The sequence below is a fragment of the Panthera leo genome, chromosome D2 (assembly GCF_018350215.1).
Source record: "Panthera leo isolate Ple1 chromosome D2, P.leo_Ple1_pat1.1, whole genome shotgun sequence".
In the NCBI taxonomy this organism is placed as follows: domain Eukaryota; kingdom Metazoa; phylum Chordata; class Mammalia; order Carnivora; family Felidae; genus Panthera; species Panthera leo.
In genome coordinates this window covers 75,268,199-75,282,469 of record NC_056689.1, presented here as the reverse complement: position 1 = coordinate 75,282,469, position 14,271 = coordinate 75,268,199, and the positions used below count along the sequence as shown (strand labels likewise).

Below are 14,271 nucleotides of genomic sequence, written 5' to 3'. Positions count from 1 at the left end.
CCTGGCTGCCCTCGTAGCTCAGGAGGCATTCATGGGCATGTCCTACGCCACACCAGGGCATTTCAGGACACTGTGGGGCTGGGCCTGGCACCTGGCATATTTAGCTATGCTCACCCATTGTGCCCGTCTCCGTATTTCCTGTGTTACAATGATCTGTTATGTTACCTGTAATTTGGCCTCCAGAGCAGTTTTCTGGGGGACATGTGCTGCACAAATGCCCTTGTCACTGCTGTGAGAATACAGCCGCCTCGTTCAGATCCAGGATTCTGCCAGAGTTCAAAAGTCCTGCTCTTACAAAGAGGGAAGTGGCTGCCTGGGCTTGAAGTATGTTTTTTGTTTTTTGTTTTTTGTTTTTTTTTTTAAATGTTTACTTATTTTTGAGACAGAGAGAGAGAGCCTGAACGGGGGAGGGGCAGAGAGAGAGGGAGACACAGAATCCGAAGCAGGCTCCAGGATCCCAGCGGTGAGCACAGAGCCCCACTCGGGGCTGGAACTCACAGACCATGAGATCATGATCCCACGGAACCCACTGAGCACCCCCAAGCGTCCCTGGGCTTGAAGTATGTTACCAGGGTCTGGAAGCCTGCGGGGAGGGCAGCCCCAGAGGAGGCCAACAACAGGAGGAGGCGGGTTTTTATAATAAGCTCTTCTGCTGGTTCTGAGCTGGTTCCTGGTCACCATAATCTCCTCCATCCTCCAGCGCAGCTCAAAACCCAGGTCGTCTTCACGATCTCTCCTGGCAGCCGGGGACAGGGGGTGCTCAGAAACACTCCGAGGAAAGTGGCTTTGAGAGGCTTCTAGAGTGAGGACAGACATGAGAAAACAACCACAGGAGGCCCGGGATGGGGTAGAACTGGGACCGAACGGGTGGGTAGAAGGCGGGAGGAAAAATGAGCGCACCGGGCAGCTCAGAATAGAAGATACAAAAGAAAAGTGCCAGCTAGTGAAAACACTGCAAACGGACGGGTGGCAGGGCCCGGCGACTGGGGAGCGGTTTAGAAAAATAGCAATTAGCACAGCTAAAAATAAAGACCAATTTGGAGACAAAGCCAGATACACAAGGAGGAAAATAAGACTCGCCAGAAAGACAGTGCTTCGCAAACGGAACGCTCAAGAAAATGAGGCTAACGACACTCCCTTTGGGGCTGTTTTGCAGGGGAAGGAGACAATAGATAGAGCGGGGGGCGGGGGGGTGGTGGTGCTGAGCAGGTGATTGGTGGTGGGAGAGGAGAAATCGGAACCGGAGCGCAGCGTGGACCGGAGTGATCCCGAACGCTGAGCGAAAGGCCCTGCCGGAAGCTGCAGCACGTGTCCCCAAAGTTAGAGATGTGTCCCCGGCCGGCCGCGCTTGGGGGCAGAGGCATCACGCGGCGCTGGAACCCGGAGGGTTCCTGCAGAATTCCGCCGAGGCCCGCTCCTGGAACCTCCAGGCCACGGGCAGAAGGCGCCCAAGTTCCGGCGCCCGCGCCGCGCAGCTCGGCTGGGCTCGCTGCGCGCGCGGCCCGGCGGCCGGGACCCTGGCGACGCGCCACCGGCTTCGCGGCCGTGGGAGGGCCCGGCACCCGCGGAGTCGCGGGGCGGGCAGGCCCGGGCCCTCGGGGAACCTGGATCCCGGGGGCGAGAAGGCGAAGGCCGTGGGCCGCGCCCGGGTTTTGCAGAACCGTGAAGCCGAGGCTTCCGGGTCCGTGTAGCGAGAGGGGACCCCCGACTACCGCCCGGCCAAGGCGCGCGGAGCCGCGGAGCGCTGTGCGCCGGCGGCGCCGTGCCCGTTTCCCGCGGCTGCAGGAAGAGGGCGGGAGACCGGTTTGGACGCGGAGTCGCGAGGCGGGCGGGGCGGGGCCCGGGGCGACCTCTTCGGCGAGCTCCGCTGGGCGGCGGGGGGCCCCGGGGCGCACGGGCGCCAGGAGAGAGCTCCTAAGCCACGGGCGGCGCGGGCTCCCTCCGGGGCAGTGAGCCCCACCCGGGCACGGGGTCGGGTCCCGGCGTTTGATCGCCCGGGGGCCGCCCTGGCCCGCCCGGGACCCCGAGGCGGGACCGCGGGGCCCCCACCGGGGCGGGCGGGCAGGGCGCACCGAGCGCGCCACGCGGCGCCTGGCTGGGAGGAGGGCGGCGGGGCGGGGGCGGGCGCGCCGGGGCGGTGCCGAGCCGGCTCCTCCTCCTCCTCGGCCTCCACCTCCCCTCCGTCCTCAGGCTCAGCCGCCGCGCCGCCCGGCCGCTCCTCCTTCCTCCCCGGGCGACCGCGGCGATGTTTAACCGCGCCGTGAGCCGGCTCAGCAGGAAGCGGCCGCCGTCAGGTAAGCGGCTCCCGGGCCGGCGGGCTGGGGTTCGGGGCCTCCGAGGAGCTGCCCGCCCGGGGTCCCGGGCATCCTTCCCTCCCTCCTGTGTTCGGGCGCGGCTTGGCGATGCCACCCGACGACAGTCGCCGCGGACCGCGCCACTTCTCCTCGCTCCTTCCAGCGTCCCTGCGGCCGCCGCCGCTGCGGGAGCGCAAAGTCCCCCCCCCCCCCCACACCCCCCCGAGAGGCGCTGCGGGGAGGAAGTTTGGACAAAAGGGGGAACAACAGCAGTTTTCTTTTTAGTGATGGTCTGCGAGGAGAAAGGAGATCCCAAACACCCGAAACTTTGGAGGGAGTGTGGGCTCTAGATCCGAAAGCAGAACGTCGCGCGGGGCCCTTCTCCCCTGGAGCTCTCTGCCTCTCTGTCCGCTGCGGGCGTCGTTGCGAATGATGCCCGCGCGGCGCCCAGAGGAGGCACGACCGGACCCCGGGGCACCGGACTGGCAGCGGGGCCTGGGCTGCCCGGCGCCTTCAGTTCTGCGCTGCGGAGCCCAAATGTGGGCGCGCCGAGGAGGGTGAACAGCAGGGTGGAGAATGCACATCTGTAGTTGGCGCCGGGGAGCGCTGACATTACCGTGCACTGGGCTTGGCTGTCCCAACGGACCAGCCTGAGCCACAATTCGGAGCAATTTGATAGGACAAAGAATCCACGGGGGAGACGGGACCATGCCTTTGATTCCAACCATCTTACCGTTTTTGTGCAGAATAATAGCTGTGCCCCTCTGAGCTCGTCATGTGGGCCCGGGTCTCTGTTCACCCAGTTCTGTGTTGTCTCTCCACCCGTAGGACGACCTCATGAGACAGGTACTGTCTCCTGGTATTGGCCACGTTCCAGAGGAGGGAACGGAAGCCAAGAGTCGTTAGGTAACTCGCCCCAAGCCACACTTAGGAGGCGATGGAGAAGCTGAAACCCAGGTTTGCCTGATTCTGGAGTTGGGAGGCTTTTCTGCAGTGTTCCGCTCCCAAACTGACTTCATGGTGCTAAGGGTCTGTGCTGGTTGGTCCGTGTCCTCTTCTCACTGACTATCATATTTTATGAGGGACATTGCAGTTAAGAGGATGAACTGGGACCAGACAGGCTGGGACCAAATCCCACCTCCACTGCTGTGGAAACTTTGTGTCTGTGCAGATAAGGATCTGCAAAATGGGAATAAAATAGCTATCCCTCTTTGAGCGCTTACATGGAGCTGGTTTCCCGTCCATTATGCAAATCATTGCGTTAATAGGACAATCCTTATAAAGTAGGACTTCGTAGGGTCATGGTAAAGAGCTTGTATTAGTGTTAGTGGTCACGTAAATCTTGCCGTGTTGTCTGAGGGTCAAAGGATTCCTTTGTGGGGGTTCATTTCAGCCGATCCCTGTTGTTGAGTATTCATAGGCCTGGGGAGTGGTAGTCAGAGCCTGGACTCTGGAGTTAAACTCCTGGTTCCCGCCCTGACTCTATCATTTAGCGATCTTGGGCAAGTTACTTGACCTCTGAGCCAATTGCTAAATTATCGGGAAATCTGAGAACTGGCTGCTAAGTCATGGATAGCTTGAAATTGGCTGTTGGTGGGTATTTATACCATGGAAATCGACAAATGTTAAAAATCAAGCTTCCCCTCCCCCCGCAGGAGAGCTGGTTTACTAGCACACCTCTGTGTCTGTTTTCCCGCCTGTAAAGTGGGTTTCATAGAGTTGTGGGATCAAACACACTAAAACATATGAAGTCCCCAGTGCATTGCCTGGCACGTAATAAATGAATAATAATGGTTAGCTTCCCCCTTTCCTATGATAAACAGAGCTGCTCTGGACTTCTCTGCCTGAGTTATTCATTGCTTTGCTCTCATTTGGGGGCATACATGGTTTTGGGGAGAGGGTGTTGTATGTGTGTAGGTTCACTCCAGAAAGACTGGGGCGGTTTTAGGGATACCAGTGGAGTGTACCTCTTTTAGGGCGGCAACTTTTCAGCCTTATGAAATAGGGTTCGGCCACAAATACAAAGATTAGTAGCTAAGCATCATGGATGGGTATTTGATGCCTGATCTGAGAGCCCAATGTCCTTAGGATTTTTAGGTTGAAAGTATGCCCCACTGATGGGAAAGGGCAAATGAGGCCCTGCCATTTGGGCATCACCATCCAGCAGTGAGAAAAGAAGGAGTCAAGTGAGAAGGGGGGACTGTGGGCCTGGGGTGGAGGTACCCGGAAGCCAGCCGAGTGATCCATGAGACCCTGTGCAACATTTTTATTTGGTCATTTTGAATTGTTTTTCTAAAGTGGCTCTCCAAATTGTATAAGCTTCCAGCCCCACAAGTGCTGGATCCACTCCTGCAGACCCCTAATATGGACCCGGCTACACTCCTGCCTCCCAGAACCTTCTACTGTAGACTTTTCCTGCTTTTCAGCAAAACCGCATTGGAGACAGGCTCTTCAAGCTGAGGATTTGGAGTTCCTAACCCCTAATTCCGAGGCTCAAAATGCTGTTCCTTATTCTGCTTTCTGAGATTTCTCAAAGTGTGTTCGTGAGCCACCTGGGGGTGGGGAGGGCATCGATAAAATGCAGCTTCCCAGGCCACACCCTGGGCCCACTGGTTCAGTCTTGGGGACCCAAGGTGGGAGGGAGAGGAGGCTGCATTTTCAACAAGTGCCCCCAGTGATTCTGATGCCACTGAAGTGCAAGGACCCCTTGAGGGACTGTGACCACCCTTTGCCCCTCACAACCACTTACGCTGTTGATGGTAACTGACGCTACTCACCTGAAAAGCAAAGCCAAAGCCACAGCCTTCCGTCGGCCAGCAGATTGAGGGGTGACCCGTTGAGGGAATCCCCACCCTGCCGGGCAGACCATGGCCCTCCCCAGGGCAGGGGGCCTGTTGTACATGATCCCATTAAACCCTTGGGACCAGTTTCAGATTTATTGCTGGGCTTAAGTTTTCACTTAGAGGTGACAGTCAGCATCGCAATTTAATGTCTTTGTTTTAACAACCCAGCAGCCGGGCAGTCTTGGCCCCCCAGGGAAACTTTCCCTGCAGAACATCACTGGCCCAGGACTGTGGGTTCAGGGAGAGCAACGCAAGGACAGAGTGGCGGGGCTGGGCCACGGAAGGGGTGTTGATTTAAACCAGTGTGGTCAGCCACGTGGTCAGCGCCAGCTCTGAATGCTGCGAAGAGCAGCCTGTAGACGGTGGGGGTCAGGTGCTAATGATGCTCTTTTTTTTTTTTTTTTTTTTTTTTTTTTTTTTTATGCCTTCATTGACTTTGTGTGGGACGGATGTCTCCTTTTGTCACTGTTAGGCATTTGGGGAACCTAAGCAGGTGCCTGGGGGGGCCATTTCCTGGGACTTCCTGGATGAACTGAGCCACTTCCCCCGCTGGGCTTGAGTAATGCCCTCCGCCTCAGGCGCTGGGCTCGGAAGCTTGCTGTTTAAATTGTACTAAATTTACTCTCCTTGGTATCTTCTGCTTCCCTCAGATAGCTCTCCACTGCAGCAGGCCCCAGGAGGGACGGTGGGGGCGGAGGGGGCCTGGGCAGGCGACAGCAGCAGCTCCCTGATAAGAGCTGTCAGGAGGCGTCCACTGGGAGGAAACAGCCCCACGCAGGCTCCCGGGGACTCATTTCCCTTCTAAGCCAGTTCGCATCCCTCCAGGCCTCGCCGAGTGCCCTTGGGTCAGCTGTGCTGCCCCCTCTGCGCGGTGCTCAGGGACCCCTCATCTGGCCCGCCTTCTCTCCTGGCCCCGTTTCCCCGTTCTTGCTGTGCCCTTGGGCGGCTGGGCATTCCCACTTCTGCCCCTTTGCTTCCCGAGGGTGTCCTCTGTCCTAAGTCTTCTCCCAAAGCTGGGTCTCCCTGCTCCCTGCCGCTCTCTCCAGCCTCATGCCTCCCTCCCTCTCTGCCCCCGAAATGCAGCCTGTCCACTTTGTCTTTTCCTGGACAGCTGCAGAGGCCACCAAGGGGCAGGGACTTGACAGGAGCAGCCCATTTAGGAGGGGACAGACCAGAGAACTCAGCTCCCTGACCCAAGTCCAGAGCTATCTGCATGGCCTCGCTCAGGATCCACTTGGTCGTTTTGTTCAAATATATTTGGGGTGGGGCGCCTGGGTGGCTCCGTCGGTTAAGCATCCGACTCGGGCTCAGGTCATGATCTTATAGTTCATGAGTTCGAGCCCTGCATCGGGCTCTGTGCTGACAGTTTGAAGCCTGGAGCCTGCTTCGGATCCTGTGTCTCCCTCTCTCTACCCCTCACCTGCTCACACTCTGTCTCTCAAAAATAAGTAAACATTAAAAAATATATATTTAGAGCTGAAATATGTGTGTGTATATATATATATATATATATATATATATATATATATGTATATATATGTAATGGGGAGCTGCTAAATTTTCTTTCCTGTCTCCCTTCTTCCTTTCTCCAGTCAGGACATTATAAACAAAGCCATCATCAGCCATCTTTATCATCCCCTGAACAAAAGGGCATTTTAACACCCTGAATAGTAAAGATATAATCTTGTGTAAAGAAATGTCCTGGGGACGCCTGGGTGACTCAGTCCGGTGAGCATCCGACTCTTGATTTCGGTTCAGGTCATGATCTCACGGTTCATAGGTTCGAGCCCTGCGTTGGGCTGTGTGCACTGATTGCATGGGGCCTGCTTGGGATTCTCCATCTCCTCTCTCTCTCTGCCCCTCCCCTGCTCACACTCTCTTTGTCTCTCTCATAATACATACATACATACATATATACATACATGCATACTTACATACATAAATAAACTTTAAAAAGAAATGTCCTGATACTCAGGAATCTTCTAGAAGTTGTTGCATCTAGGGAGAGGCCCTGGGTAGGCAAGGGACAGAGCTGAGAGGAAGCCCTGTTCTACTGTGCTCCCTCTTCGGCCTCTTGAATTTTGTACTATGTAAATAATGATCTCTTTCCTAAGAATAACCCAGGGCTGTCCTTACTGCATCAAGACAGCTCACTTGGTAAATATTTCCTTATCCTTATTCTCATTTCTTCACGAACCAGTGAAATAAACTCCGTGCCAGCCTGTGGCATTGTGGGCAGACGGCCATCTGGGAACTCCTGGTCTCACCTTCTCAATTAATTTTAAGTTCCGTGAGAAAGAGGGCCCCGCCTTTCACTTCTTGCGTCTGTCACGGCCCTTCCCTTTCTAGGCTCTGATGCCAACTTGGGGTTGAATCCTACCTCGTCTCCTTCTTCGCTTGCTCCTTGGAGCCGGTTTATTGAACCTCGTTGTGCCTCTGTTTCCTTCTCTGTAAAATGGGCCAAAGATGAGCCCGACTTCTACGGGTCACTGGGAAGTTGAGACAGGATATAGTAAGTGCTCAGTCAAGCAGCTATTTTTACAGCTGTCATCCTCACTGTCTCGCCCCCAATCTATCAGAAAACGTTCATCAATGTAAACATGACCATGAGCGCCAGGCACTGCTGACCCTGAGGACGACGCAGCTCTTACTCAAGAAATGCACAGTCTCTCTGATCCTGGAGGGGGGGATGTCATTTACTTGCCTCTCGATAGGGGCCAGGGGCAGCGGGGGCGGGGGAGGGGGCGGGGGGGGGGAGTGAGGGCACATTTATGCATGACTGTCAGGCCCCCAGGGGAAGCACAGGGGCTTCTGGGAAGTGAAGAAAATAATGACAGGGTCTTCATTTTCACCCCCAGGATAGGGCTCCCGGGTAATTTTATTTTTTCTGGGTCTTTGCCTAGAAAGTGAAGATTCTAGGGAGTCTACAAATAACAGTCTGGCGTTCTTATTTCCTTCCCTCTGGTAGAAACTGGAAACCAGTGGCCATCTGTTGTTTAGTCCACTCAAAAGAGGATGTGGAGGCTTGTTTTTCCTCCAGACCCAAGGGTGTTCAGGAGACCCGCAGCCCCCTGGCCTGTCTCCCACGAAGCGTCTCTGAGAAGGCAGTGGGTTTTTGGGCTGTGTGAAGCTCCTCAAGTGGACCCTGGAGCATGGAATGTAAGGAGTGACCCCCACCTCCTTTGGCGATGACCTCAGCTTGTGTGTTGCCCGGGTGACAGCGGGGCAGGGCAGGGGCTGGGGGGAGCGAGGAGTGCAGGCACAGGTGCACAGGTGACCTTTGGAGGCACTGCCTGAGCAGTCAGCTTTCTCTGAGGTCTCTGGCTTCACGTGAAAAACGCCATGATGCCTTTTCTGAGCCCAGCCAACCCTCTGCAGCCCTGTCACCCTCTCTGGTCTTTGATGCTTGCTATTAGTAGGATTATTTTTAAGCTTTTTCATTTTTGTTATTATATTCTGCTAATTGCCATTCATGCAGACCTCTGCACCAAGGGAATTGCATGCTTGAAGGATAGTTATTCTCAGAAGTTAGATACTGGAGCCGAAAAACACTTAAGTAATATTTAGATAGAGTGTTTCCATGACCCAGTTTCTCTGGAGCCTTACATAGATCACCAGTTGTAACAAACTGATTCTCTGCTTCTAAGTTTGGAAAAAAGAAAAAGTCTTTTTTTTTTTTTTTTAAATGTAATATGTTTGATGTGGCATAGTTGATATGAAGTTTTAAATAAGCTTCTTGGGGGTGCACTTTCCTTGAATATTTATGGGAGTATGGCGTGTGAGTGTGAGTGTGTGTGTGTGTGTGTGTGTGTGTGTGTTGTACCAAACCACTTTAGAATTTTGGAGTGAACGTTTCTGCCTCTTCCTAGGCTTGAATATTTGGCTTGTTTCCTTAATGATGCTGTAAGTTTTGGGGGGTACTTAGGAGAGACTCTTTGATTTTGGACGTTGACTCTGCTTTGAGGAAGTTGGTATTGAGATTTTATTAGAACATTATTTGACTGGGAAAACTGTCTAGGCAGGATAATTACCCAGACCTTCCTGCAGACTAATAGCAGGAATCCAGGCTGCAAGCATTCAGTTTCGATGAGTGTTACGGATGCCTTTTGAGTATGGATTTCCAAGGAGTTAATGTCTGGCGAAAGCCCCCGATAGATATGGCATCATAGCATCTATAAATAATGCATTACGAAATACGCGGCAAGCAACCAGCCTCCGCCATCTGTATCTTTGAAATACTGGCTTTTACTGAAGCCAGAAACCACATAGAACCGCATAAATGTAAATGGAGAGTGTATGGACACTGTGTTTGAGTGTTAGATGATGCTGGCCCGGTCTCGTGTGGGTTTTTGTCTACGTAGAATTCCTTCTCAGTTTTCTCAGGCTTTCCCCGCGGTGCAGATGGTATCTTTCTCTTCAAGGCTGCTATGTTCTGGCCTTGGTGAGTGTGAGGACCGGCAGATGTCAAAACTAAAAATGGCACTCGAGTCTCATGGTGAAGGTCGTGCTTGGACCCTGACACCCCCACCCCCCGCCCCTTTCCTAGCTGGGTGACCCTTGCAAGTTACCATGCTTCATCTGTGTTTCCTCATCTGTGAAGTGGGGTAATATCAATCACACCACAGGGTCCTTGTGAGAAGTGGATGATTTAACTCACAGAAAAAGCTTGGAACAGTACCCAGCGCACTATAAGCAATTTATAAGTGTTCACTGTTGTTATTAGCTGATGATGGATTAGTGTGAAGATCAATGTATTGACAAATAAGTATTATGCCTACAAAAATTTGATTTTAAATGCTTTAACTTTTTTTTTTTTTTTTTTTTTTTTTAAGAGACAGAGAGCGAGCAGGGGAGGGGCAGAGAGAGAGGGAGATACAGAATCCGAAGCAGGCTCCAGGCTCTGAGCTGTCAGCAAAGAGCCTGATGCAGGGCTTGAACCCACGAACTGTGAGATCGTGACCTGAGCGGAAGCCGGATGCTCAACTGACTGAACCGCCCAGGCGCCCCGATCTGAAATGCTTTAAAGAGCCCAGGAGATTAAAAAAATTTTTTTCCAGGGGTGCCTGGGTGGCCCAGTCGGTAAAGTGTCTGACCCTTGATTTCAGCTCAGGTCATGATCTCACGGTTTGTGAGTTCAAGCCCCACACTGACGGCCTGGAGCCTACTTGGGATTCTCTCTCTCTCCCTCTCTCTGTCCCTCCCCTTCTTGCTCTCTGTCTCTCTTTCTAAAAATAAATAAGCTTAAAAAATTTAAAAAAATTTTTTTCCATTGCGAAAATGTTTTATAGGTGAACTAAAAACAATAAGAAAAGATAAACAGATCTGGACAAAATTGAAACAAACAAATGTTATCAGCGGTAATTCGTTACTAGCTTGAGTGATCTTAAAGCTGCTAGAAAAATATGTTTGACTGTTTTTTCCCACCTGTGCATTCCAAGCTTGCTTTCTTGTGTAATCCACCCCAACCGGCAACTTTTGTCAATGAAAAAGCAAAGGGGAATATTACACCTTTATGGCTCCAAGTGCCGGGAGCTGAGAAGCTGGGAACTCTTGATTTTGTTTTATTCTTAAGTTCAGATGTAAACCTGCTTGCTATGGAGAGAGGTTATTTCTTTTTCTTATAATTATTGGACTGATTGTTACATTGAAGGTGAACTTGTCTTAGGACGCCTTTACATATGTGCATTGGTAAGTAGTGAAAGTCTCCTGAGCAGGGGACCCTGAGTAGAAATACCCTGAGTTAAGGGGCAATGTCTAGAGTAGTACCAAATGGGGCGGGCCTCTGCTCAGTCTCGCTGGAGGTCAGGATAATGACTTGGAAAAGAGATACATCATTAAATGAATGGAGTGTGCAAATGCTGCTCTCTCCAGAGCTATCTATGCATGTTGCTACCAATCAAGAAGGATTAAGAAAAACAGGCGTAGCCAGAAGCCTTCATCAGGCTTTTGAAAGACAATCAGGAAGTCTTGGAAAAATTCAAACCAATATTTCTGGGGAAAGTGAGAAAACATGGCAGACAGAGTGTGGGTAGAAGATTCCTATGGTCAGGATGGTTGGGGCAGAAGGTGGGCAGAAAGGCAAGAAGGAACTTGTTTGTTTGTTTGTTTTTTAATGCATGTTTATTATTTTTTTCTTTTTTGTTGTTTTTTAAAAATATAATTTATTGTCAAATTGGTTTTCATAGTGTGTGTTTATTTTTGAGAGAGAGACAGAGAGAGAGACAGCACGAGTTGGAGAGGGGCAGAGAGAGAGAGAGGGAGACGCACAGAATCCGAAGCAGGCTCCAGGCTCCGAGCTGTCAGCACAGAGCCCATGAGGGGCTCAAACCCACGAATCTTGAGATCATGACCTGAGCTGAAGTCTGACACTTAACTGACTGAGCTCCCCGGGTGCCCCGGATTTTGTCTCTGTCCAGGGCAGCAAACCCAGACACTAGTAACCACGGCCAAGGAGAGTAGTGAGCTATATCTTGGTGTCCTTTCTGAGCCAGCTCTGGAAATTCCGTGCCCTTCTGTAACAGTGTCGTGGGAGACGTATTCCTTTACTCTTGGTGGCAAGGAAGTGGTAGCCCCACAGAGAACTGAGAGGAAGGGCCACTTATTTTGCAAAGTCCCCGGGTTCTGGAGCAGTCTGGGGTTCTGTGGAGGTGGTCCTTATAGGGACAGTCGCCTTCACACGTAAGTCCCAATACTGGTTCCATCAAGGAGTTCTAGTTCATTTTACCCCCTGAACCTTTATTTCCCAGTAAGGAAAATAAGGGGACTAGACCAGACTAGTAGGCATTGAATTCTAAGACTTTTTGTTCGAGTGAAAGCTGGCACAGAAGCCTAACATGCCAAACGATTAGAGTATGAAATAAAGGGTAGGGGAGGTACAATTATCTCATGGTGGGGCCAGATATCCTATCTCTCAGTTAACCAGACAATCTGGTTAACTCTTTTGGCTACATGAGAATGCACCAAGTGTATTTATTTTCAAGACAGCGTGGCAGCGAAAGCCCAAGGGTGGTTTGGTTTATTATTGAAAAGAATGCCAGGAGTCTTGGAATCCTTTCAGACCTAGGTTGAAAACTTATGGGCAAAGTAGGTGTTCTGCGACACGGAGAGGAATTTGTGGCTGCCTAAGACTGTTCCCGGAATAGCCCACTTGTGTCTCTGCATTTATTTACTTAAGAGAAGGTCTGCTGAGGAAATGGAGTAAATTGTCAAGCTGTATTCAAGGACAGCACCGTAAATTGGTGAAATGCTTGGCAGAATGAACCCTCTTGCAGAACTTTCTTATAATAATGACCTTTTAACTTGATTTATACTTTGTGGGGAAGAAGCTCGGTGTTTAGATGCTTGCCATTCTAGCATTTGCAAAGAGAGCGGGGGACTAATTTAATATCCACGAACTGAAGATTCACTTTAGAGAAGCGTCGGGTCCATTTGTGATGTGTTCGAGTGAGTTTGCTTCGCGATTAGAGGAGTAGATTTGTCCCAAATAATTCTCTTATGTGCTCCATCACCAATGCGTATTGAAACACAGCGCCCAGCTGGGGTTTCTGGCTTCTGTTTTGTTCAGCCGGAGTCAGCCAGTGAATGTCTAAAATCCAGGTGGTTGGGCGCCTGGGTGGCTTAGTCGTTAAGCATCTGACTCTTGATTTCGGCTCAGGTTATGATCTCACAGTTTGTGAGTTCAAGCCCTGCATCAGGCTCTGCACCGACAGTGAGAAGCCTGCTTGGGGTCTGTCCCCCCCACCCCCCTTCCCCTGTTTGCTCTCTCTCTCTTAAAATAAATAAAAATAAACTTTAAAAATAAATAAATAAAATAAATCCAGGTAGTTTTCCCAGATGCTGGGAGATGGTCTCAGCTGCTTGAGAAATTAACACGTGTGTTGATCCCCAATAGAACATGAAAGATCATGGGAGCTGAGTTACTATTAAGTACAATGTATCATGATATGACTTCCCTCCAAAAACATTTGAGGGGCACCTGGGTGGCTCAGTTGGTTAAGCATCCAGCTTCTGTTCAGGTCATGATTTCACAGCTCCGTGAGTTCGAGCCCCGCCTCAGGCTCTGTGCTGACAACTTGGAACCTGGGGCCTGCTTCAGATGTGTCTCCCTCTCTGTCCCTCCCCTGCTTGTGCGCTCTCTGTCTCTCTCTTTCTCAAAATAAATAAATAAACATTAAAAAAAAAACAACAACAACAAAAGCAAAAACATTTTAAACTGTATGGCATCCTGGCTATTTGCAGCAATTAATATTCATAAGACTTTTTTTCATTTATCCTTTTCGAATGGTTTGCTTTGCCGATTTTTTAGTTAAAAGCTTATTTTCTCCTACGTTCAAACTTTTCTTTATAGAAACATGTTTCTACTTTGAAAACAAAAAGGCAATGGAGAAAAAAATATTAGGTATAAAAATAGTTCACTTGATAGATCATTATTTTAGGGAAGAGGAGAGAGGAACTAACGTTTGTTGAGAGTGCAGTGTGAGCTTCTAGATGGCTGGTGTGCTTCCTCTTTTAGTCCTTGGATAATGGGAGAGATAGGAGGATTATCTTTACCTTCCACACAGAATGTTGCCCCTTACCACACAGTTTGAATTGGCCGAACTGGGTTTAGAACCTGGGCCCACCCGAAGTGGCATTCCATGGTTTTTCCTTGACTCCAGGAAGGGGCCAAATTCTGGAGAACGAGGCATGTTTGTGCTGTCACTTCCTCTCAGGCGAGTAGCCACAGTGTGTTAGCTGGAGGTCCCCTGTCCCCTTTCCTTCAGTCAAGGGACTTTGCAGGTGTCTTGAGGAAGAGAATGCATCAGATGTGCAGGTGCAGACAGTCATTCATTCATTCAGTCTACACACAGAGGAACAGTGTGATGCTGAGCCATATTGGAGCCTGAGGCAAAACGAAAAATCAGTAATACCCATCCTGTCTTTATTTAAAATTTTGATATTTTGCTCATGATGGAATTCTTTCCATTAATTTTGATTTTTCAAAATCATGCATGAAAATACCATTTATGTTCATGCCTGAGGTTTTTTTTTTTTTTTTTGGTGGGGGGCAACCCCCTGAAATTTTGCACCTGCAGCCAGTGCTCCCTTTTCCCACTCCATCCCAGCCCTGGTACATACTTTTATTTATGTGCCAG

General features: G+C 50.8%; 1 protein-coding gene across 2 annotated transcripts in view; it reads left to right on the top strand.

The window, feature by feature from the left end:
• The first annotated feature begins 2,174 nt into the window (after positions 1-2,174).
• RGS10 (regulator of G protein signaling 10) overlaps positions 2,175-14,271 on the top strand; it is a 41,433-nt gene continuing 29,336 nt past the window's right edge. The window contains exons 1-2 of one of the 2 annotated variants that reach the window (XM_042907861.1): positions 2,219-2,294; positions 8,106-8,296. In XM_042907861.1, the coding sequence (XP_042763795.1) occupies positions 8,290-8,296 (7 nt within the window). In that variant the 5' untranslated portion in view covers positions 2,219-2,294; positions 8,106-8,289. Of the gene's footprint in view, positions 2,295-8,105; positions 8,297-14,271 lie in introns of both variants that reach the window. The other variant, XM_042907860.1, reaches the window with a different exon arrangement.